This window comes from Monodelphis domestica, chromosome 1 (assembly GCF_027887165.1).
Source record: "Monodelphis domestica isolate mMonDom1 chromosome 1, mMonDom1.pri, whole genome shotgun sequence".
In the NCBI taxonomy this organism is placed as follows: Eukaryota; Metazoa; Chordata; class Mammalia; order Didelphimorphia; family Didelphidae; genus Monodelphis; species Monodelphis domestica.
Window position 1 is genome coordinate 507,854,729 of NC_077227.1, and position 22,387 is coordinate 507,877,115.

At 42.4% G+C, this 22,387-nt stretch overlaps 1 protein-coding gene across 1 annotated transcript in view; it reads left to right on the top strand.

Annotated features, from left to right (window-relative positions):
- SLC13A3 (solute carrier family 13 member 3) overlaps positions 1–14,470 on the top strand; it is an 83,020-nt gene extending 68,550 nt beyond the window's left edge. Inside the window, exons 12-13 of the mRNA XM_001379372.3 lie at positions 490–627; positions 10,751–14,470. Of these exons, the coding sequence (XP_001379409.2) occupies positions 490–627; positions 10,751–10,936 (324 nt within the window). The 3' untranslated portion in view covers positions 10,937–14,470. The remainder of the gene's footprint in view (positions 1–489; positions 628–10,750) is intronic.
- Positions 14,471–22,387: the final 7,917 nt, after the last annotated feature.

Below are 22,387 nucleotides of genomic sequence, written 5' to 3' on the forward strand. Positions count from 1 at the left end.
TGGGTGAAATAGGGAGACCCAGGCAAAAAAAATCAATGAAAAACACTTTTTAAAAAAGAATGAATTGACAGAGAATCCTGATAAAGACTTGGCAGTAACTGAAAAGTTATAATAGTATATATGTTTTTAAATTAATCTATTAATTTTTTCAGTTTCATGTGGAAATAACTTTTGACAAGTGTTTTCTGATTCTGATATTTTAGGATTCAGATTTTCTCTCTCCCTCCCTTCCTCCACCATCTCCCTGAGGTGGTCAATAGTCTGTTATAGATTATACCAATCCTCTATATGGTGAAATTAATTTAAATGCAATTGCTAAACAAATTTAGTTGTATATACTGGTGTTCAACATTAATGTTTTTAGAAATTATTTAAATAAAAATAGAAAAAAGTGAGGAGGTTGAATTGGATGATCTCCAAGGTCCCTTCCAGCTCTAATATTCCATGTTTGATGTGTGTTTTCTCCCTCCCTCTCTCTGCCGGGGTCAGGCCATTCGCCTGCGAGTCCATCCTCTATATCTGATGATCCCAGGTACAGTTGGCTGCTCCTATGCCTTTATGCTTCCAGTTTCAACACCCCCCAACTCCATTGCCTTTGCTTCTGGACATCTGCTGGTCAAAGATATGGTAACTTCCAAGAATTAATTGTGAGCCTCTGCAAGGAGGGAGGGTGCAGGTGGCTTGGGGAAGCCTGTGAAGTCAGTGCCTCTTTGATGAGCCTCAGGGTTGGAGCCCAGAAAACCAAATTGCTGTTTGGTGAGCCTGTGGACATGAGTCAGAAGACACTCTGGCCTAGGAGTCAGAATATCTAGGTTCAAATCCCCTCTCTGCCATTCAGTACTATCTGTGGAACTTCAGGCAAATCCCTTTCTCTTTCTGGGACTCAGTTTCTTCATCTGTAAAATAAAAGGTTTCTACTAGATCGGAGTTCCATGGACCCCCAAGGGTTAAGGAGATTTCAAGGGATCTGTGACCTTGGACCCATTAATATTCCAATTACTTCATTCCCATGTAATTGGTTTCTTTTTCATCTTGTGTATTTTCTATTCTGCATTTAAGAATGCCCTTCTGAGAAGGGGACCAAGGGTTTCACCAGCATGCCCCGAGGAGTCCATGCCAAGAAAAAAGCTTAAGAACACCTGGCCTAATGTAACTAGACAGTCTAAAAGCTGCTTCCTAGCTCCAATGTTCTATGACCTAAGGTCCCTCCTCACTCTGACATCTGGGACTCTGATATTCCTGCCTTATTAAACAGACAAAACAGTATCATGTAAGCCTGGATATTCTGGAATCTTTGGTATGGTATAATGGAAAGAGTACTGAGTATGGGATTAAGGGATCTGAGCTCAAATTCAGTATCCATTACTTACTCCCTGTGGCTCTATGGACAAGAAGACTAACTTCTATGGCTCTCAGTTTCCTCATCTATAACATGAAAGAGTTGGACTAGATAATGGCTCCTGAGGCCTCTTTTTGCTCTAAATCTATCATTTTCCTCTCTTCTTATCAAGTTATTTAACTTCTGTCTGCCTCAGTTTCCTCATCTATCTAATGGGGACAATATTAGCACCTACCTCCCGAGGTTGTTAGAAGGATAAAGTGAGATAATATTATTCACTTTTCAAACCTTAGAGCACTCTATAAGTGCTAGATATTATTATTGGTGGATGTCTAGGGATTGTTAGGTTCATTTCAATATTCCCCTAAGCCTAAGAAGTTTGAGGAAGGCAGACTGTCTTTGAATCCTTTATTGTGTATTATATAAATCCAAAACGTAGTTTCTTATTAAAAACAAAAACTCTTCTCTTCTGTCTTTGGGTCAATTCTAAGACAAAAGAAAATCAAGGGCTAGGCAATGGGGTTTAAGTTGTATGACCCAGGGTCATACAGCTAGGAATTATCTGAGGTGAGATTTGAACCCAGGTCCTCCTGCCTCTAGGCTTGGGGCTTTATCCATTGTGCTACCCACAGAACTGTGCCAGGTTTGAAAATTTTAAGCAGGTCCCAAAGTTGAGACCATTTTCTAAAAATGCATCTCAACTCTAATGGACATATAAAGGATTTGACTAACAACGAAAATAATAATCAGAATCATAATATTGACTAACAACCAAAATAATCTACTTAGGGGAAACTGAGGCCCAGAGAGAGAGGAAATGACTTTCTTAGATTTACAAAGATTCAATAAATAACAAAAGTTGAATTTGAACCCAGATCTTCTGACCCCAAATCTTATACTCTTTACATTATATTGAGCTATGTTTCCAGGACCTAAAGATCTACGATCAAGTTTATGCAACAGAATAAACGTTACATCAAAATGTTTAAACTAGAGGAAGAGAAGGAGGAGGAAGACATCAAGTAGGGTGAGCAGCAAAGCAAGCTTTCCTCCCACATACAAAGGAGAATGTTCATCGCTAAGTCATGAAATTTTAATATCTTCTGAGGCCCCTAACGCATCTGCCACATAGCCTGGACATGCTTAACTCGGAAAGCCACCACTGGTCTTGTTTCTCTCATACGTGACAGTTTACAAAGCACCTTCCCTGGGATAGCCCATTGGCGTTCCTATTGACCAGAGAAGAAGACTGAGGTCCAGAGGAATGCAGAGACTTGCTAAAGGTCCCGTGCTAGAGCTGTCTCTCACACTCAGCTTTTCTGATTGGGGGCCCAGGCTTCCTTCCCCTCTCCCAGGCTGCTATTACAGGGAGGGAGAGACATTCACTCCCTGGCCCCTGCCTGACTTTCCACCCAATTTCCTCAGCCACGGGTTCATCACCTCCCGGGCCTGAGCAGCCAAGTGGAGCGACCCGATTCACAAGATGTTTCTGGCCTTCACCTACCCCAATCTTGAGGACCTCAGTTTCAGCCAGGGCCAAGTTCACATCCACCCCAGGGATGAATGGAGCGAATACCTTTGTCCTCCTCCCAAGGGGTACTCAGAGTGTGTGGAGCAAAGTTTAACTGTAAATGAAGTTTTCTAGCCTGGAGAGTCAGTCCCATGAGAGGCAATCTTATGTCATGAATAAAACCTGGCCTGGGGGGTCAAGGGCCTGGGCTTCTAGATCTCGTGCCCTTTACTAGCTCAGTCCCCTTATCACTTTTTCTCCGAACCTCAGTTTATCAAGCTGGAAAATGAGAAATCTAACCTCAACCATCTTCTATGATCCATTCCTGCCACCAAATTCTGTTCTAACATTCCTTCCAGCCCTGTCCATCTATATTCTAAGATTCCTTCCAGCCCCGTCAGTCTATATTCTAAGATTCCTTCCAGCCCTGTCAGTCTATATTCTAAGATTCCTTCCAGCCCTTCCAGTCTATATTCTAAGATTCCTTCCAGCACCGTCAGTCTATATTCTAAGATTCCTTCCAGCACCGTCAGTCTATATTCTAAGATTCCTTCCAGCCCCGTCAGTCTATATTCTAAGATTCCTTCCAGCCCCGTCAGTCTATATTCTAAGATTCCTTCCAGCCCTGTCAGTCTATATTCTAAGATTCCTTCCAGCCCTGTCCGTCTATATTCTAAGATTCCTTCCAGCACCGTCAGTCTATATTCTAAGATTCCTTCCAGCCCTGTCCGTCTATATTCTAAGATTCCTTCCAGCCCCGTCAGTCTATATTCTAAGATTCCTTCCAGCCCTGTCAGTCTATATTCTAAGATTCCTTCCAGCCCTGTCCGTCTATATTCTAAGATTCCTTCCAGCACCGTCAGTCTATATTCTAAGATTCCTTCCAGCCCTGTCCGTCTATATTCTAAGATTCCTTCCAGCACCGTCAGTCTATATTCTAACATTCCTTCCAGCCCTGTCCATCTATATTCTAAGATTCCTTCCAGCCCCGTCAGTCTATATTCTAAGATTCCTTCCAGCCCTGTCAGTCTATATTCTAAGATTCCTTCCAGCCCTTCCAGTCTATATTCTAAGATTCCTTCCAGCCCTTCCAGTCTATATTCTAAGATTCCTTCCAGCCCCGTCAGTCTATATTCTAAGATTCCTTCCAGCCCTGTCCGTCTATATTCTAAGATTCCTTCCAGCCCCGTCAGTCTATATTCTAAGATTCCTTCCAGCCCTGTCCATCTATATTCTAAGATTCCTTCCAGCCCCGTCCGTCTATATTCTAAGATTCCTTCCAGCCCTGTCCGTCTATATTCTAAGATTCCTTCCAGCCCCGTCAGTCTATATTCTAAGATTCCTTCCAGCCCTGTCAGTCTATATTCTAAGATTCCTTCCAGCCCCGTCAGTCTATATTCTAAGATTCCTTCCAGCCCTGTCCGTCTATATTCTAAGATTCCTTCCAGCCCTTCCAGTCTATATTCTAAGATTCTTTCCAGCCCCGTCAGTCTATATTCTAAGATTCTTTCCAGCCCTTCCAGTCTATATTCTAAGATACCTTCCAGCCCTGTCCGTCTATATTCTAAGATTCCTTCCAGCCCTGTCCGTATATATTCTAAGATTCCTTCCAGCCCTGTCCGTCTATATTCTAAGATTCCTTCCAGCCCTTCCAGTCTATATTCTAAGATTCCTTCCAGCCCTTCCAGTCTATATTCTAAAATTCCTTCCAGCCCCGTCAGTCTATATTCTAAGATACCTTCCAGCCCCGTCAGTCTGTATTCTAAGATTCCTTCCAGCCCTGTCAGTCTATATTCTAAGATACCTTCCAGCCCTGTCCGTCTATATTCTAAGATTCCTTCCAGCCCTGTCCGTCTATATTCTAAGATTCCTTCCAGCCCTGTCCGTCTATATTCTAAGATACCTTCCAGCCCTGTCCGTCTATATTCTAAGATTCCTTCCAGCCCTGTCAGTCTATATTCTAAGATTCCTTCCAGCCCTGTCTGTCTATATTCTAAGATTCCTTCCAGCCCTTCCAGTCTATATTCTAAGATTCCTTCCAGCCCTTCCAGTCTATATTCTAAGATTCCTTCCAGCCCTGTCCGTCTATATTCTAAGATTCCTTCCAGCCCTGTCCGTCTATATTCTAAGATTCCTTCCAGCCCTGTCCGTCTATATTCTAAGATTCCTTCCAGCCCTTCCAGTCTATATTCTAAGATTCCTTCCAGCCTCGTCAGTCTGTATTCTAAGATTCCTTCCAGCCCCGTCAGTCTATATTCTAAGATTCCTTCCAGCCCTGTCCGTCTATATTCTAAGATTCCTTCCAGCCCTGTCCGTCTATATTCTAAGATTCCTTCCAGCCCTTCCAGTCTATATTCTAAGATTCCTTCCAGCCCTGTCCGTCTATATTCTAAGATTCCTTCCAGCCCTGTCCGTCTATATTCTAAGATTCCTTCCAGCCCTGTCCGTCTATATTCTAAGATTCCTTCCAGCCCTTCCAGTCTATATTCTAAGATTCCTTCCAGCCTCGTCAGTCTATATTCTAAGATTCCTTCCAGCCCTTCCAGTCTATATTCTAAGATTCCTTCCAGCCCCGTCAGTCTATATTCTAAGATTCCTTCCAGCCCTGTCCGTCTATATTCTAAGATTCCTTCCAGCCCTTCCAGTCTATATTCTAAGATTCCTTCCAGCCCTGTCCGTCTATATTCTAAGATTCCTTCCAGCCCTGTCCGTCTATATTCTAAGATTCCTTCCAGCCCTTCCAGTCTATATTCTAAGATTCCTTCCAGCCCCGTCCGTCTATATTCTAAGATTCCTTCCAGCCCTTCCAGTCTATATTCTAAGATTCCTTCCAGCCCCGTCCGTCTATATTCTAAGATTCCTTCCAGCCCTTCCAGTCTATATTCTAAGATTCCTTCCAGCCCCGTCCGTCTATATTCTAAGATTCCTTCCAGCCCTTCCAGTCTATATTCTAAGATTCCTTCCAGCCCTGTCCGTCTATATTCTAAGATTCCTTCCAGCCCTTCCAATCTATATTCTAAGATTCCTTCCAGCCCTTCCAGTCTATATTCTAAGATTCCTTCCAGCCCTGTCCGTCTATATTCTAAGATTCCTTCCAGCCCTGTCAGTCTATATTCTAAGATTCCTTCCAGCCCTTCCAGTCTATATTCTAAGATTCCTTCCAGCCCTGTCCGTCTATATTCTAAGATTCCTTCCAGCCCTGTCAGTCTATATTCTAAGATTCCTTCCAGCCCTGTCAGTCTATATTCTAAGATTCCTTCCAGCCCTGTCAGTCTATATTCTAAGATTCCTTCCAGCCCTTCCAGTCTATATTCTAAGATTCCTTCCAGCCCCATCAGTCTGTATTCTAAGATTCCTTCCAGCCCTGTCCGTCTATATTCTAAGATTCCTTCCAGCCCTTCCAGTCTATATTCTAAGATTCCTTCCAGCCCTGTCCGTCTGTATTCTAAGATTCCTTCCAGCCCCGTCCGTCTATATTCTAAGATTCCTTCCAGCCCTTCCAGTCTATATTCTAAGATTCCTTCCAGCCCCGTCCGTCTATATTCTAAGATTCCTTCCAGCCCTTCCAGTCTATATTCTAAGATTCCTTCCAGCCCCATCAGTCTGTATTCTAAGATTCCTTCCAGCCCCGTCAGTCTGTATTCTAAGATTCCTTCCAGCCCTGTCCGTCTATATTCTAAGATTCCTTCCAGCCCTGTCCGTCTATATTCTAAGATTCCTTCCAGCCCTGTCCGTCTATATTCTAAGATTCCTTCCAGCCCTTCCAGTCTATATTCTAAGATTCCTTCCAGCCCTTCCAGTCTATATTCTAAGATTCCTTCCAGCCCTTCCAGTCTATATTCTAAGATTCCTTCCAGCCCTGTCCGTCTATATTCTAAGATTCCTTCCAGCCCTGTCCGTCTATATTCTAAGATTCCTTCCAGCCCTGTCCGTCTATATTCTAAGATTCCTTCCAGCCCTGTCCGTCTATATTCTAAGATTCCTTCCAGCCTCGTCAGTCTGTATTCTAAGATTCCTTCCAGCCCCGTCAGTCTATATTCTAAGATTCCTTCCAGCCCTTCCAGTCTATATTCTAAGATTCCTTCCAGCCCCGTCCGTCTATATTCTAAGATTCCTTCCAGCCCTTCCAGTCTATATTCTAAGATTCCTTCCAGCCCTGTCCGTCTATATTCTAAGATTCCTTCCAGCCCTGTCCGTCTATATTCTAAGATTCCTTCCAGCCCTGTCCGTCTATATTCTAAGATTCCTTCCAGCCCTTCCAGTCTATATTCTAAGATTCCTTCCAGCCTCGTCAGTCTGTATTCTAAGATTCCTTCCAGCCCCGTCAGTCTATATTCTAAGATTCCTTCCAGCCCTTCCAGTCTATATTCTAAGATTCCTTCCAGCCCCGTCAGTCTATATTCTAAGATTCCTTCCAGCCCTGTCCGTCTATATTCTAAGATTCCTTCCAGCCCTTCCAGTCTATATTCTAAGATTCCTTCCAGCCCTGTCCGTCTATATTCTAAGATTCCTTCCAGCCCTTCCAGTCTATATTCTAAGATTCCTTCCAGCCCCGTCCGTCTATATTCTAAGATTCCTTCCAGCCCTTCCAGTCTATATTCTAAGATTCCTTCCAGCCCCGTCCGTCTATATTCTAAGATTCCTTCCAGCCCTTCCAGTCTATATTCTAAGATTCCTTCCAGCCCTGTCAGTCTATATTCTAAGATTCCTTCCAGCCCTTCCAGTCTATATTCTAAGATTCCTTCCAGCCCTGTCCGTCTATATTCTAAGATTCCTTCCAGCCCTTCCAATCTATATTCTAAGATTCCTTCCAGCCCTTCCAGTCTATATTCTAAGATTCCTTCCAGCCCTGTCCGTCTATATTCTAAGATTCCTTCCAGCCCTGTCAGTCTATATTCTAAGATTCCTTCCAGCCCTTCCAGTCTATATTCTAAGATTCCTTCCAGCCCTGTCCGTCTATATTCTAAGATTCCTTCCAGCCCTGTCAGTCTATATTCTAAGATTCCTTCCAGCCCTGTCAGTCTATATTCTAAGATTCCTTCCAGCCCTGTCAGTCTATATTCTAAGATTCCTTCCAGCCCTTCCAGTCTATATTCTAAGATTCCTTCCAGCCCCATCAGTCTGTATTCTAAGATTCCTTCCAGCCCTGTCCGTCTATATTCTAAGATTCCTTCCAGCCCTTCCAGTCTATATTCTAAGATTCCTTCCAGCCCTGTCCGTCTGTATTCTAAGATTCCTTCCAGCCCCGTCCGTCTATATTCTAAGATTCCTTCCAGCCCTTCCAGTCTATATTCTAAGATTCCTTCCAGCCCCGTCCGTCTATATTCTAAGATTCCTTCCAGCCCTTCCAGTCTATATTCTAAGATTCCTTCCAGCCCCATCAGTCTGTATTCTAAGATTCCTTCCAGCCCCGTCAGTCTGTATTCTAAGATTCCTTCCAGCCCTGTCCGTCTATATTCTAAGATTCCTTCCAGCCCTGTCCGTCTATATTCTAAGATTCCTTCCAGCCCTGTCCGTCTATATTCTACGATTCCTTCCAGCCCTTCCAGTCTATATTCTAAGATTCCTTCCAGCCCTTCCAGTCTATATTCTAAGATTCCTTCCAGCCCTTCCAGTCTATATTCTAAGATTCCTTCCAGCCCCATCAGTCTGTATTCTAAGATTCCTTCCAGCCCCGTCAGTCTGTATTCTAAGATTCCTTCCAGCCCTGTCCGTCTATATTCTAAGATTCCTTCCAGCCCTGTCCGTCTATATTCTAAGATTCCTTCCAGCCCTGTCCGTCTATATTCTAAGATTCCTTCCAGCCCTGTCCGTCTATATTCTAAGATTCCTTCCAGCCCTGTCCGTCTATATTCTAAGATTCCTTCCAGCCCTGTCCGTCTATATTCTAAGATTCCTTCCAGCCCTTCCAGTCTATATTCTAAGATTCCTTCCAGCCCCGTCAGTCTATATTCTAAGATTCCTTCCAGCCCCGTCAGTCTGTATTCTAAGATTCCTTCCAGCCCCGTCAGTCTGTATTCTAAGATTCCTTCCAGCCCTGTCCGTCTATATTCTAAGATTCCTTCCAGCCCTGTCCGTCTATATTCTAAGATTCCTTCCAGCCCTTCCAGTCTATATTCTAAGATTCCTTCCAGCCCTTCCAGTCTATATTCTAAGATTCCTTCCAGCCCTTCCAGTCTATATTCTAAGATTCCTTCCAGCCCTTCCAGTCTATATTCTAAGATTCCTTCCAGCCCTTCCAGTCTATATTCTAAGATTCCTTCCAGCCCTTCCAGTCTATATTCTAAGATTCCTTCCAGCCCTTCCAGTCTATATTCTAAGATTCCTTCCAGCCCTTCCAGTCTATATTCTAAGATTCCTTCCAGCCCTTCCAGTCTATATTCTAAGATTCCTTCCAGCCCTTCCAGTCTATATTCTAAGATTCCTTCCAGCCCTGTCCGTCTATATTCTAAGATTCCTTCCAGCCCCGTCAGTCTGTATTCTAAGATTCCTTCCAGCCCTGTCAGTCTTAATTCCAGCCCTAATAGTCTATTCTAAGGTCCCTTCCAGTCCTACTATCTATGTTCCGAGGTCCCTTCCAGTCTTATTCTAGTCAGTATTCTAAAGTTCCCTCCTGCAATCAAGTTTTGCATTCTATGCTCCCTTTTATTCTACCTGATATTCCACTTGTAATTAAAAATTTATTCATTTAGCAAACATTTACTAGGAACCTACTGTATGTAGGGGCCTATGTTAGGTGCTTAGAGGGCACAAAGATAAGGGAAGGGAAGAGCGTTAATCACCTACTCTGTTTCAGGCACCATTCTAAGCATTTCTTCAAATATTATCTCATCTGATACTCACAACAACTCTGGGAGATAAGAGCTCTTATCCCCATTTTACAGATGAGGAAACTGAGGTTAGATGTCTTGGTTGGGGTCACACAACTAGTATTTGGGGTCAAATTGAACTGTCATTTTTCCTTATTGCAGACCTAGTGCTCTCTCTACTACACCACCAAGTTGTCTTTAAATAAGTAAGACATGGTCCTTGCCCTCAATGGGACAATGTCCTTAAATGGATCTAAGAGGGTTATTAATGTTCTCATGCTCTTTCCTATAAAAAGTCACAATTCCCTTAAAAAAACATTTTTAACTCCTACTTTCCATCTTGGAATGGATACCAAGTATTGGTTCCAAGACAGAAGAGTGGTAAGGGCTTAGCAAAGGAGGTTAAGTGACTTGCTCAGGATCACACCGTTAGGAAGTGTCTGAGGACAAATTTGAACCCAAGATCTCCTGTTTCCAGGCCTGACTCTATCCACTGAACCACCTAACTGCCCCCACAATTCCCTGTATGTATGCATCGAGGGCATTTAACTTTATATTTTTTTCTCTTTTTATATTCCCTTTAAGCAAAAGTTCTTAACCTGAGATTCATGAACTTTTTTTTTATATTTTGATAACTTTTTCAACCCAAGTATTTCCTTCATAATCTTATATGTTTTATGTATTTAAAAACGTACTTCTGAGAAAGGTTCCTAGGATTCACCAGACGGACCATTGAAGGGGCCCATGATATAAAGAAGGTTGGGAGCCCCTGTCGTCCAGCCTCACTGTTAAGAAAGCGGGCCAGGATTATCATCTTCATTTGATTGATGGGGAAACTGAGTATCAGAGAGCTTAAATGGTATCTCCACCAAGTTAATGGCAGAACCCGGACTTTGCTTCAGATTTCCTACGTTTGAACTTTGGTCTGAACAACTAGCTGGCTGTGATGTCTCTGGGTCTCCGTTTGCTCATCTGTAAGATGAGGGGTTTCCATCAGCTGCTCTTTGCCTCTCTGTAAACCCTGTGACTTTCTCTGAACCTCTACCAGGCCTGTTGGGTGACTCTTGGTCTTGTGGGTTTCCTGTGTTTCAGGTACGGACAGGCCTCCTGATGAATATTGCCGGTGTTTTGCTGCTTAACTTGGCCATGAATACATGGGCGCAGAGCATCTTCCAGCTGGGGGCCTTCCCAGCCTGGGCAGAGGACCACTCCAGCAATGTCACAGAGAGGCTCCTTGATGAGTACAACACCACTCTTCGGCCCCTCCTCAATGTCTGAGCCCATCCAAATGGGTTGCTCGAGGGACTCACTTGGGATGGGGTCTTTTCCATCCCAGCCAGGCCTTCCAAGAGGGCATCCCCCAGACCTGGTGCTCATCTCCAACCAGCCAGCCAAGCTGTTTTGTTTCTGATCAAATAATTGCCAGGTGAAGAGGACCTTCAGGACTCCTGCAGAGCCTCAAGGCTCCTTCAATAAGATATATTCCTCCTCCACTGCCACCTTCCACACCAGCCCCCAACTCCCACGTTACATGGCACAGCCGCATCTTGGACCAGATATTTCAGGGAGCAGTTACTTCCTTTACCCTCAAGGCTTCCCATTAGTATTCAGTTGGGCCATGTGTCTGTAGGCTTCAGGAACCATTGAAGGATTTGGAATCCAACCCCATGGACAAACAAGTCCCCTTTCAGGTTTACAAGGTGTTTTCCTCACAACAAGTATCTCAAGTGTTATTATGCCTATTTTATAGATGAGGAAACTGAGGCTCTGAGATGGGAAGCTATTTGCTCATGGTCATAGTGTTAGATGCAGGATTTGAGCCCAGGTCCCTTGACTCACACCATATACTCTGACAATTATACCATGTTGCCTTTCCTATGAGGTCCATGACCTCCTAGGAATTTAGGTTGAGATAATTAAAGACCAGGTAGTTGTTCTCCTGCCATGGCCTTCTGGAGTCTGGGACCACCTCTGTTCCTTGAGAAGACGTCGAAGGAGAATGGAAGATCAAGTACAACTGACTCAAAAATGTTATCTGACAAATAATGTGTGTTCCCTTTATCGGATGTTCAACTCTTTAGATTATTTTAGCTCCTACAATGGTCTTCAGAACTATCATTTCTTATGTCACAGAGCCACCACATTTTCTGAAAACCTGTTTTAAAAATTTAGAGACAAACTAAATTCTAAGCACATGTACACCTGGGCACACAATACATTCACAGATGAAGTGAGCTTTTGCAGAATGCCCCATAGTCAATTTATAAAATGTTCCATAGTCAATCAAGTATAGAGCCATAGAACCATAGATTTCAGAGGCTCTCGAGTTGTACTCCCTCCTTTTTAAAGATTAGGAAATGGAGGCACTTCAAACTGGCCAGTCCCTGGTGGCAGAAGGGAATAGTTAAAATGAACGATAGTGAATTAGAGATTGAGGCCATGGAGTCTCTTGCACAGAAATCACCCAGGTGGAAGGGACCTTGAAAACTTCAAATACAGCCCTCCCTGAACAAGAATCCTTTCATCAGCATCTTTCCCTATGGGTTATCTGACTGTTTCTTGGGGACCTCCAACGACAAGGAACCCTTACCTCCCAAGGTACCCTTTTTTCTACTTTGGGATACTTCTAATTACTGGAAAGTCTTCCCTTACATTGAGCCAAAATTTGTCCCTCTTCAATTTCTACCAAATGCCCCTAGTTTCGCTCTCATGAGCCACAGACCTTCAAACACTTCCTTTCATGCACCAAATCTTCCGATACTTCCAGGTGACAATCATGCCCCATGGTCTTCTTGTCAGATTAAACATCCCATCTCTCTGGCTACACTCCTGTGGCATGGTTTCTAGTCTCTACTCCTTTTAAAAAAGAGGATTAACCACCATCCTAGAAGATCCATTAGAAAGGTTTGTTACCAAAGCATGAAATAGCCTCCTGAAGATTTGATGACTAATTCCAGATCCCAATTGTACATTTTAGGTGGGGTTGCCCCTGGCATCTCTAGGATCCCCTTTAGAATAAAGGGATAAACCCGTAACTTAAGGACCAGACCTGGTTCATTCTGATTTTCAGAACTTTAAGTCCTAGGTAACAATTGTGGCTTGGAAGTCCTCACTTCTTCCAAGGAAATCATATTTCATTTTTTGGTAAAACACTGTGATACCAGCAGACACACATTCAGGGAGACAGCAGAGAACCATGCCTCTAGAGTGTCTGCTTCTCTCGCTGAGAACATCCAGGAGCAAAAGATGAAAGAAACACAATATGGCTTGGAATTCTCAGTATGAGCCAGTAACTTTCTCTTTCCCCATCATACATATACACAGACTCCCCACTGAAGTACATAGGGAAAGCAATGCTATTTAAATTTATTTTCTTCAGTGTATTTGTGTGCCTTCATTTCCTTTTAGCTTATTCTAGTTTTTAGGGAGTTGATTTCTTCAGTGAATTTTCCCCCCAGCTGTTAGGTGTTTCTGTCAATTCTCTTCTTATTTGATTCTTAAACTTCTTTTCAAGTTTTTCCAGGGGTTCTTTTTTGAGCCTGACATACTTTCATACTTTGCTTTGGGGCTTCATGTGTTTCCTCTTTGACAATGTTGCCCTTTTCTGAGTCCATATTTTGGTCTTCTCTGCCATGTTATTTAAATTTATGAGAAGGGGAAAAAAGATAATCTACCACAAATCTTATCTGGTTGATTTTTGTACTTTCAGTGAAAGGACTTGTAGGCACCAATAATTTCCTCCTATTCTTCAAGCTCCATTTATGAATCACTCTTTTCAGTTGTACTCATAGAGTCAGAGAATGTCAGAGAGGGAGTGACCTAAGGACATAAATTGTCAGAGCCAGGGAGGACCTTGGAACAGAGGATGTCAAAGCTAGAAGGAGCCTTAGAGCATGGAATGTCAGAGCTGGTAGGAATGCCAGAACTGCCTCACCATTTTTATATCATAGGTCTTAGAAAATAATTTGTCAGAGATGGGAGGCCCCTTAGAACATAGAACATCAGCTGGAATGGACTTTCTTTCACAGAATGATGGAATTTGGAAGGCCCCTTAGAACAGTGAATATCAGAACTAGAAAGGACTTCTCTAGCAATTTCATCTATTCCAACCCCCCTCACTCACCCTAAAGAAGAGAAAATTGAGGCCCACAATGAATTATCCAAGATACTGCAGTTAGCAAATAGCAGAGCCTAGATTCTAACCCTACTCTCCTGCCTTTGAGACTGGGGCTCTATATAGCACACCTTACACTTGAAAAAGACCACGCTTTCAAGTAATGAAATCAATGATGAACCAGGAGGGCCTTTTTAGAAAAATGGGGTCAGACTAGCTTTATTCAGGTTGGTGGCTGGAGTAAATAATCCCAGGTATTTATTTCTATTTTGCTTTATTATAAGTATGACTGTGGGGGTGCCTCCTCTTCCTCTCCTTGATTTATCCCACTTACTTGCTCATTAGTACCAGAAAATTCTATCATTTGGGACCAGACCTTTCTAGGAGAGGGAATCCAGGGGCTAAAACTTAGTTATACTGGGGGATAAATGACTGATATCACAACATTTCCAAGAGGAAGGGAGAGAGGAATGGAGGGCTTTAAACTCTGAGATTATACCAGGGAACAAACATTGTCTACCTTGAATCACAGTTGCTGTTGATAAGGCAATTCCTTCACAACCTTTTCACATGTCAAGGGATGGGAGCATCTACCTGAGAGCCCATTTCCAGAGCCCATATGCAGACATCTTGAGATGTCTTGATTAACAGAGAATTCTTGATTATAAAATTCATATAATAAAGGATCTGAATTGGAATCTTATCTTGCTGTGATTTGATTTAGTCGAGGCAAAATAACCATAAAACAGATCCCATTCCAATAGTATTTTAAAACCTACAAAGCAGCTTTCTCCACAATAACCTGAACTTGGAACAGAGAAAACCACTGGCTTAGGTAGGTAAAAGAAACTCCATTTCCCAGATAAGGAAATTGAGGCCAAGAGAGACAAAGCAACCTTCCCAAGGTCACACAGCTAGTAAATGAAACAGATTCACAGATTCACTTTAGAACTAGAATAAATCCCAGAGGTTAAGTCTAACTCCTTTCTGGGCAGGAATCCCCACTATCATATCTCTGGCATGTAATCATCCAGCCTTTGCTCAAATTTCTCCAGCAATAGTAAACTCACTACCTAAAGAGGCAACCTTGTTGGCTAATTCTACTTGTTAGAAAATTAATTCTTCATTATATATAGAGCTGAATTTGAATTTGCCACTCTACCTCTGTCCTTTGAGGCTAAGCAAAATAAGCTTAAGCTTTCTTTCATGGGAGTTGTTTCAGAAACTATTACTATTCTAGATACTAAAAGCCACCTCTCAGGTCTTTCCCCTCATTCTCCATCCACCCCAAGTCTCCTCTTTTCCAGGCAAAACATCCCCATTTCCTTCAAGACTCATATAGCAGCATATAGTGGCCTTCCTATCTTGGTGACCCTCCTCTGTTTGGATTCACTCCAACTTATCCATATCTTTCCTAAAAAACTCCCCACTTCCAGATACAATATTCCAAGTAGGTTCTAAGCAAGGCACCCTGAAATCCCTGGCCTGTGATTTTCTCAGTAATTATATCTGGGCTGCCATGGATGGTGAATGGAGGAAGCACACACAGGACTTCAGACTTGCAGCCAACAGCAAGCTTTCTTTTGTGTTGACACATTGGTGGCTTGAGGCCAATCCAGGCCCTCTCCAAGCTCACATTTCCCTGGCTACACTCTTGCCAGGCAATAGCCATTTTCTCTGAAACTCACCTGCCTGCCGGGAGTCATTAGGTCAGGGTCTGTAAAAAGCTTTGAGATTTGGAGAAAGAGCTTTGCAAAGAGAGAAGGCACTAACATTATCCCAACCCTATAGTGGTCATGGAGAGAAGTGACTCTCTCCTGGACCCCATGAGGACCCCCGGTGTCCTAGGTCACGCAGTGCCTGGCAGGGGACTTTCCTTTTGAAACAAAAACCAGGAAGCAGCTCAGAAGCCCCATCGCCGGATTTGTTGTGCTGGACACAATGTAGTCTTACATCCTTTCACCAGATCACACAGGGCAGGCAGGGGACTAGAAACTAGGTCATATCCCTACACCAATGGACATTCTTTATTCCTCTCCTACCAACTCTCAAGCCTCACTTAAACCTTATCCGACACCGACTCTCATTGTTGGATTTCACCCAAATATATACTCCAAACAATTTAGATTGTTCCCTCTATGATCCTGTGCTTACATCTCCTTGGTAGGTCTCCCAAACTATCAACATACACCTTACTTGAGACTATGTCCAGACACTCCAGTTACTATCCCATCCCACAACAGAATTATAGGCATCCCTTCCACATTATGGGAATTGGGGACGTGGGACCTCTGCCACCTGGAAAATCCATATAAAATGTTTTGGTCCTTCCTTCATACCAGAGAAGAAGTCTGAATTTTTTCTTTTTTTTTCTCTCTCTCTCTCTTCTGGAATGTTTATAGTACCTTACTGTAAAATTCAGGTTAAGTATTTGGTCATACACTATATAGTGTCTAACCTTTTTCTGTATTGTCTGCTTATATTTATGTGTCACATGTGGTTTCTGCAAAAACTCCCCCCAAATTCCTGCTTAATTTCTTTTGCTGACCCTTGATATATAGAAACCATGATAGAGAAAGCCACAATGTGGAAGGGATTCCTGTACATACCTTTGTTTCTCTTAGCAGCTTCCCTGATCCATTGGGAGATATGGAGGAAATCTATGTTGGGGGGCACTTATTTTTCCCTTTTTGTCAAGATCTTGATTGAATTAAAACTGTAGTTTTGCTCCCTTCTTTTCTTCTTCCCTCAGGTAGAGATGCTAATGAGCAGAGCCAGAGAGAGGCAAGGTTTGGGGAAAAGGAAGAGAATCCAAGGGTCCAGAGAAGCCACACTTACCCCACTAGTTCCTAATTTGTCCTGAGATAAGGGCCCTGCTGTAGGCATGGACTACAGGTCTACAAAATATGGCACGAGGAGCCCCAGTGAATCTTATCAACCAACTCTATACTCAAAATCTGAAATTCCATCATTCCTTCTTGCAGGGTACAGACAGAGGTAGGGGAAGCGATAAAGGCTTTTCTAGTTGTCCAGAATCAGAATCAGTCATTTATGAAAATATAAGAGCTCCTGAGAGAGACACACACAGTCTATTCATTTCAGGAAACACTTTGGGTGAGGTTGATTGGGTTGGGAAGGGTGGGAAGAGAGATGAATGTAGTAACAAGTTTTAAAAAACAACAACAAAACTCTCACCTTCCATCTTAGAATTAACATTCTGCATTGGTTCCAAGGCAAAAGAGCAGTAAGGGTGAGGCAATGGAGGTTAAATGACTTGCCCAAGGTCACATAGTTAGGAAGTGTCTGAGGCCACATTTGAACTCTGGGACTGGTTTTCAATCCACTGAATCACCTAGATGACTACTCTGGTCACAATTTTTTAACGTGGAATCACAAAATCTTTGCTACCACTTCACTTTCCAAATGTTTGATCTCTGTCTAGTTATCAAAGAAATCTTGGTCTTAGTGGATTAATAATTTGATTTAAAAATCCAATATGATCATAAGATCATAGATTTAGGGCTAGAAAAGACTTTAGAGGTCATCTAGTCCAACCCTTCCTTGAACAGAAGTTCCCTCAATCAACATCCTCAGCAAATAGCCTTCCTACCTCTGTTTGAGAGTTTCCAGAGATGAGAAAGAGGCTCATAGCTACTTAAGGGAGCCCATTACATTTTTTAACAGTTCTAATTGTTGGAAAGTTTTCCATATACTAGATAAGACTTGCCTCTCTACTGTGTGCTCCTATTAGCCTTTTGGGGTCAAACAGAATAAATCTAATCTCTCTTCCCTATTTCTAATTGAAAGCATTTACATACCTGAAGATTGTTCTCATGATGCTCCTAAGACTTCTATTCTCCAAGGAGTTCAGCAGTATTCTTCCTTCCTTCCTTCCTTCCTTCCTTCCTTCCTTCCTTCCTTCCTTCCTTCCTTCCTTCCTTCCCTTCCTTCCTTCCTTCCCCCTCCCTCCCTTCCTTCCTTCCTTCCTTCCTTCCTTTCATTCCTTTCCTTCCTTCCTTCCCTTCTTTCCTTCCCTCCTTTCTTCCTTCCTTCTACAAATATTCATGGAGAGCATATTATATGCAAGGCTTTAAGATGGGCATCATCCCTGCCTTCATGGAACCTGTAGTCAATTTGAAACAAGTCTCACACACCATACAAAAATAATTAACAGCCTCAAAAGGTTTGTTGAAGGCCCTAAGGATGGGGCACAGAAATCAGGGCTGTAGGAGTTCAGGGGAGGAAAAGATCCCTAATACTTGCCATAGTCAGGGAAGACTTCATTGAAGCAGGTAAAAATTTGAATTTGACCCTTGAAGAACATGAAGGTTTTTTCTAGATAAAGAGGATAAAAGAACATTCTAGACAGAAGAAATGGCATAAGCACAACTTGAATGAGAAGTTATGTTTAGAGAAAAAAGGAAGCCAATTTTGATTGAAGAGGAGGAATTCGGTGAAAAATAAGAAAGGTGTGTTGACAGACCTAGAGAGGGGAGGTCTTAGGTTCAAAATTGGCTTCAGACACTTCCCAGCTGTGTGACCCTGGGCAAGTCACTTAATCTCCATTGCCTAACCCTTACCATTCTTCTGCTTTGGAACCAATACACAATATTGATTCCAGGATGGAAGGTAAGGGAAAGAGAAAGAAAGAAAGAGAAGAAAGAAAGAAAGAAAGAAAGAAAGAAAGAAAGAAAGAAAGAAAGAAAGAAAGAAAGAAAGAAAGAAAGAAAGAAAGAAAGAAAGGAAAGAAAGAAAGAAAGAAAGAAAGAAAGAAAGAAAGAAAGAAAGAAAAGAAAGAAAGAAAGAAAGAAAGAAAGAAAGAAAGAAAGAAAGAAGAAGAAAGAAAGAAAGAAGAAGAAGAAGAAGAAGAAAGAAAGAAAGAAAGAAGAAGAAAGAAGAAAGAAAGAAAGAAAGAAAGAAAGAAAGAAAGAAAGAAAGAAAAGAAAGAAAGAAAGAAAGAAAGAAAGAAAGAAAGAAAGAAAGAAAGAAAGAAAGAAAGAAAGAAGAAAGAAAGAAAAGAAAAGAAAGAAAGAGAAGAGAGAGAAAGAAAGAAAGAAGAGAGAGAGAGAGAAGAAAGAAAGGAAAGAAGAAAGAAAGAAAGAAAGAAAGAAAGAAAGAAAGAAAGAAGAAAGAAAGAAAGAAAGAGAGAGACGAGAGAGAGAAAGAGAGAAAGGAAAGAAGGAGGAAGGAAGGAAGGAAGGAAGGAAGGAAGGAAGGAAGGAAGGAAGGAAAAGAGAGTGAGGGAGAGAGGAAGGAAGGGAGGTATGGAAGGAGGAAAGGAAGGAAGGAAGAAACAAAGAAAATTAAAGAAGGAAGGAATGTTCTTTTCATTATACAATACTGCTCCTTATCTTTACTAATCAATACATCTCATTTGGACCTCAGTGTGTCTATGCAACTAATCATGTTCATACTCTCTGGGCTATTGTGAAGAAATGATTGTGATGAGGATAACAATAACTAGCATTTATATGTGCCTTAAGGTTTCAGGAAGTGGAGGCAGACAAAGGTCTGAGGTCAGATTTGAATTCAAGTCTTCCTGACTCCAGGTCCAGCATTCTCTCTATTGCAATATCTAGCTGCCACCAGAAATAATGTGTAGAAGGTGATCCATAAGCTTTAGAGTTTCTAAGCAGGGCCTTAAAATTGTTTGTTTTTTTGTTTTGTTATGGGTCCATTTGTCAGTCTGGTTAAGCCTATGGGTCCCTTCTCAGAAGAATATTTTTAAATGTATAGAAAAAAATACACTGGAAACCAATACAAAGGAAGTCAAACATTGAAATAGTTACCAAATATTAAAAAAAAAAAACAGTTCGTGAGCCCATCTTAAGAACTCCTGCTCTAAAGGAAGGTGAGTCTTATCCACAGTCAAATGAACTGATCTCTAAGGTGTAGTCCTGTATAGAACTAGGGTGGCACCAATGGCCCTTCTTCTTCCACCATGTTCTTAGCATGACTATGCTTTAACACACTTCCCATTTCTAAAGCTGAGGATCCTGTCTCTGGAGAAGGCTCTTTTCCTCCAAGTGGGATTTGATTGATTATTTTAAGATGTTCCAATTGTCCACTCAGGGTAGCCTCATAGTTCTTAGAGCCCAGAGGTCTAGAGGAAAGGGGGTGGGGAGTGGAGGTCTTCCAGGGAGGATGGGCTATGAAAGGGCCAGATTGTGATCCTCTGACATTATCCTAACAGGTCAACAACTAGAGCTTCCCTTTGAAACCAAGATACAGAGGAGTATTCTGGGAGTTTATCAAAATCCTCCTTGCCTCTGTGCATTCAATAATGAGGCTCTGCCTCATGGACTTTAGTCCTGGTGGTAAATTAATATTGAATTGTGATATTGAATTGGTTTCCCCCTTTGCCCCCCAAGAGCAGTTTGATTTTTAAATTACAAAATAATTCCTCTCCCAGGTTATGAAATTGGGCCGGGTCTCCCTTCTTTTATCTAGATCTTTTGCCTTAGTTAAAGATAAAAGAGTAAAGGGCATATCACTGGGCTAGTTTTTGTTATAGGCAGCGGAGAGCCCTGCTCCTCCTTTATCTGTAAACAAGAACTCTCTTTGGTGATAAAATCAGCTAGCTCTAGCCGCCAGGTTGGGAAGAGTGGTGGTCCAGCCACGGTGGGAGGAGGACAGGGTATGTTGACCCTCTCCTGAGACTTGCCTCTTCCTATGATGAAGTGTGGAGGGAGAAGCTGAGGTCTCTGAGGACATTTCTTGTGTGGTTGTTTTACAACCAGAAACCTCTTAGGATGTCCTGGGGAAGGACTGGATGATGATGTCTATAAAACTTCCAAAAGCCTCTGTTCCTCCTGGAAGTGATGCAGAGTGAGAGGAGAAGAACCAGGAGAATGTTGTACACAGAGACTGATACACTGTGGTCCAATCGAATGTGATGGACTTCTCCATTAGTGGCAATGCAGTAATCCTGAACAACCCAGAGGGATCTCTGGGAAAGAACACTATCCACATTCAGAGGAAAAACTGTGGGAGTAGAAACACAGAAGAAAAACAACTGCTTGACTACATGGGTTGAGGGGATATGACTGGGGATGTAGACTCTAAATGAACATCCTAGTGCAGACACCAACATGGAAATGGGTTCTGATCAAGGACACAAGTAACCCAGTGGAATTGTGTTGGCAATGGGAAGGGTGGGGGAGGGGAGGGAGGAATAGAAAATTATTTTTGTAACCAAGAAATCATGTTTGAAATTGACCAAATTTAAAAAAAATAATGCCAAAAAAAGACGCTGTTCCTCTGGCCCAGCCCAGCTGCCTGGCTGCTCACGCTCATATCTTTCTCTTTGGGGGGTCCCAGATTGAGGTTTGGAGCATCTCTCCAGACTATGGAGGCAGTCCAGTGACTAGTTAGAAATCTTGAGTGGTTTTTTAACAAAGTAATTTTAAAATGTATTATATACAACCTTCAGAGAATTTCATGTTACCATCCTCCTTTCGTGATTTAGAAAGAGGTGAACAAGACCAGCTCCATCTCTAAGGGAAGGGGATGGCTACCTGTCTGTCCTCAAAAAGGAGGGAGGGAGGATCCTGGAATTCTTAAGCTCAACATCTGTCTTTGGAGGTCACAGAGAGATATGGGCATGTTCATTGGGTACAAATATTAGGCCAAGTGATAGGTCAGCAGAAATTCTTTTGGCCAACCTACCTCCATTTCTAGTCATTTCTCTCTGATGACACTAGATTCTTCATGCCTACCATACTGTCATGAAGTGCATTAGTGCCCATAAATCACCTCCCTGTTGTCCTTTAGACTTCCAGTGTCAGGGACCTCCTTATCTTACGGGGCAATCAGCCTCCTGCTGAACAGTGCTGGCTGTTGAGAGGAGACAACTGGAGACAACTGCCGTGCCATCAGTAGCACTTAAGATAATTAAATGATATTATCCTTAATAGTAATATTCTCAAGTATAATTTGTTGTATTTCTCTTGTGCTTTTAACTTTTTAAGCACTTTGCATCTGTGTTCTCTAGTGATACTCCTAAGAGCCTTGTGAGATCTGCAGATCAGGAATTATTATTATCTCCATTTGACAGATGAAGAAATTTAGGCTTCAAGAAGGGCTATAAGTTATACAGGGACACCCATGACAGCCTTTCAAATACTTGAAGACCACTATCATATTCCCCCTAAATCTCTTCTCAGTGAAAGGTCTACATAAAGTGGGCCCTCAAAAAAGTGCTTGGGGCAGCTAAGTGATACAGTGGATGGAGTACCAGGCCCAGAGTCAGGAGAACTCATCTTCCTGAGTTCAAATCTAACCAAAGACACTTACAAGTTAGATGACCTTGGGCAAGTCACTTAACCCTGTTTGGCTCAGTTTCATCTATACTGTGAGCTGGAGCAGGAAATGGCAAACCACTCAAATGTCTTTGCTTGGAAAACCGCAAATGGGGTCACAGAGAGCCAGACTTGACTGAAAAATGACTGAACCATAAATGCTTGCTGACTTGGTTTCTAACTAAATGTCCTCCATCTTTTGCAACCCACCTTCATGTGGTATGGTCTTCCATCTGTTCTATATCCTTATTGCTTCTGCCCTGCTTTGGACACTCCTAATTATTTGCTTTGAAGCAGTGCCTACCCCACCACCTC